Source organism: Daktulosphaira vitifoliae, unplaced genomic scaffold (genome assembly GCF_025091365.1).
Source record: "Daktulosphaira vitifoliae isolate Bord-2020 unplaced genomic scaffold, ASM2509136v1 Scaffold_2, whole genome shotgun sequence".
In the NCBI taxonomy this organism is placed as follows: domain Eukaryota; kingdom Metazoa; phylum Arthropoda; class Insecta; order Hemiptera; family Phylloxeridae; genus Daktulosphaira; species Daktulosphaira vitifoliae.
Genome location: NW_026099573.1, coordinates 46,944,614 through 46,946,954, shown reverse-complemented (window position 1 = coordinate 46,946,954; position 2,341 = coordinate 46,944,614). Strand labels below are relative to the sequence as shown.

Sequence of the window (2,341 nt, the reverse complement as noted above, 5' to 3'; positions counted from 1 at the left end):
ATGCTACTGATGGTGGAACAGGGCATTCGTGGTGGGTTAGTGCAGGCCGTCAAGCACTACAAGGCCAACAATTCTAAGACACCCGATTACGATCCGTCAAAACTAGAATCATGGATCGTATACCAAGACTGTAAGTAATCTATACGTGCATATATAAACACGCAATATTTGAGCGGTGGTTTAATAACGTTTAATGTTTACAGGCAATAACCTTTACGGGTGGGCTATGAGTCAGCCCATGCCGTATGGTGGCTTCCGGTGGTATAAAGGAGCAGACCCTCTGGCTGACCTCCAATCGTTTTCGGACACTGGTAATACGGGGCGTATATATGAAGAGGACGTATCGTATCCACAAGAGTTGCATGACGAGCACAACAACTTGCCGTTCTTGCCTGTCAACGATGTACCGCCGGGTTCCAAAGAGACCAAACTCATGGCCACTTTGAAACCCAAACAGCGGTACGTCGTACACTATGTCAACTTAAAACAGGCAATCGCACACGGACTGCAAGTCGATAAAGTATGTATAATTAATCTATAAACTATAAGCGATGATACTAATATAAATATTTGTACTCCAGGTGCACCGAGTTTTAGAGTTTCAACAAAGTGCTTGGTTGAAACCATACATTGAGTTGAACACTGAAATGCGGAAAAAGGCGGCAAATGCTTTTGAAATTGCATTTTTCAAACTAATGAACAATGCCGTCTTTGGTAAGTGCATGCTCAATGCTAAAGTGGGTTATTCGATAATTTTTTACATTTTATAGGGAAAACAATGGAGAACATGCGGAAACGCATCCGTATTGAGCTAATCTCCAGTCCCGAACGTCTAAGCAAGCTCGTAAACCAACCAACCTTCAACGACTGTATCAAATACGGTGAAAGGTTGTGCGCCGTCATAATGGACACAAAGATGGTCAAGTTTATCAAACCAATATACGTCGGTTTAGCAGTGCTTGACATTAGCAAGACGCTAATGTACAAGTACTTCTACGACGTATTGAAACCACATTATGGCAGTGCAATCGAATTGGTTTACATGGATACTGGTGAGTACAACCGTACAGTAGAAATATTTTTTATATTTATATATTTTTAATTTTTCTCAGACTCCTTCATATACCTGCTCAGAGTAGGCGACTTCTACCAGGATTTAGCTGGTAGCCCCGATTTACTGGTGCACGTGGACGCATCTAGCCTGCCCAAGGATCACCCTTGCTACTCCACCGATAGAAAGAAGATGCCCGGCTTGTTTTCAGACGAGACCAGTGGCCTCACTCTCTTTGAGATCGCTGCACTTCGATCAAAGTGCTACGCATTTGACATGGNTATATATATATATATATATATATATATATATATTTATATACTACAACTTTTTTTTCTCTTCTGCACAGTACAATAGTTGTACGTGTAAGTATGCCAAAGTATTTAAGCTATAGTTACGTAATGAGATGTCACATTTTGATGGTAAGGTATTATCCACCAAAACTTTAAGAATACCCTACGGTGTTTTACATGCATATGATATCATACAGCTAGGTTTTTGACCATGTTTTAACTTTTCTCAAGAATTAAGAAGAAGAAAAATGATTTGAGTTTTATAGAAACATAGTTTTTTTTTTATATGATGTTATTAGAGAAATAAAATCTTAGATAATAATCATTATTTTAAATATTATTCTTTAAACGTATTTATAATCTTTGTATCCATTAATATTTTCATTACAAATTCCGTTAAAAACGAGATTTTCACTCTGTCTCAGTATATAATAATAACAGCACTATTTTGTCAATGCAACATACGTTTATTTTAAACATTTTTTTTTTATAAATTATATACATATTTTAGATACTTGTCGTTTTACGACGGATAGCTATTACTAACAACTACTGTTGGTATTTCTTGGTTGTTTGTACTTGATGGTATGATTGTTTCCGACTGTATATCATCGGCCAGCAACCCAAAAAATGTCAAGCATACGTTTTCTCCGTTAGAAGACTGAAAAAAATTATTTCTATTTATTAAAATTTAATAAATAGAAATAATTTTAATATATATTTAACTATATAATAATTTAACATATTTAATATGTTCTACTCAATTAGAAAAAAAAATGTAATTCACCATTTCTTTAGTATATTCTTCCAGCATCGTCCACCGTTGTTCCAACTGCTGGCTCGCAAATTGTTTTATTTGGCTTATGTAGCTCAGATCGCTATTGGGTAAACTATTTCTAATCGTATAATCCGAAACCGCATTGATCAACATACATTTGTTTTCCACATTTACTTCATACTGACATTTCATATATTGAGCCATCTGTTCCAACTGTTG

General features: G+C 35.9%; 1 protein-coding gene across 2 annotated transcripts; it reads left to right on the top strand.

Moving 5' to 3' along the window:
* The first annotated feature begins 226 nt into the window (after positions 1 to 226).
* On the top strand, positions 227 to 1,252 carry LOC126899164 (uncharacterized). Of its 2 annotated transcripts, XM_050673764.1 has the most exons (4): positions 227 to 520; positions 582 to 714; positions 771 to 1,052; positions 1,135 to 1,252. In XM_050673764.1, exons 1-4 carry the CDS (start codon positions 227 to 229, stop codon positions 1,137 to 1,139), a joined length of 714 nt encoding a protein of 237 aa, XP_050529721.1. In that variant the 3' UTR covers positions 1,140 to 1,252. The 2 variants fall into 2 exon arrangements, with proteins under 2 accessions (XP_050529721.1, XP_050529720.1); XM_050673763.1 differs by having other exon boundaries at positions 771 to 1,242.
* Positions 1,253 to 2,341: the final 1,089 nt, after the last annotated feature.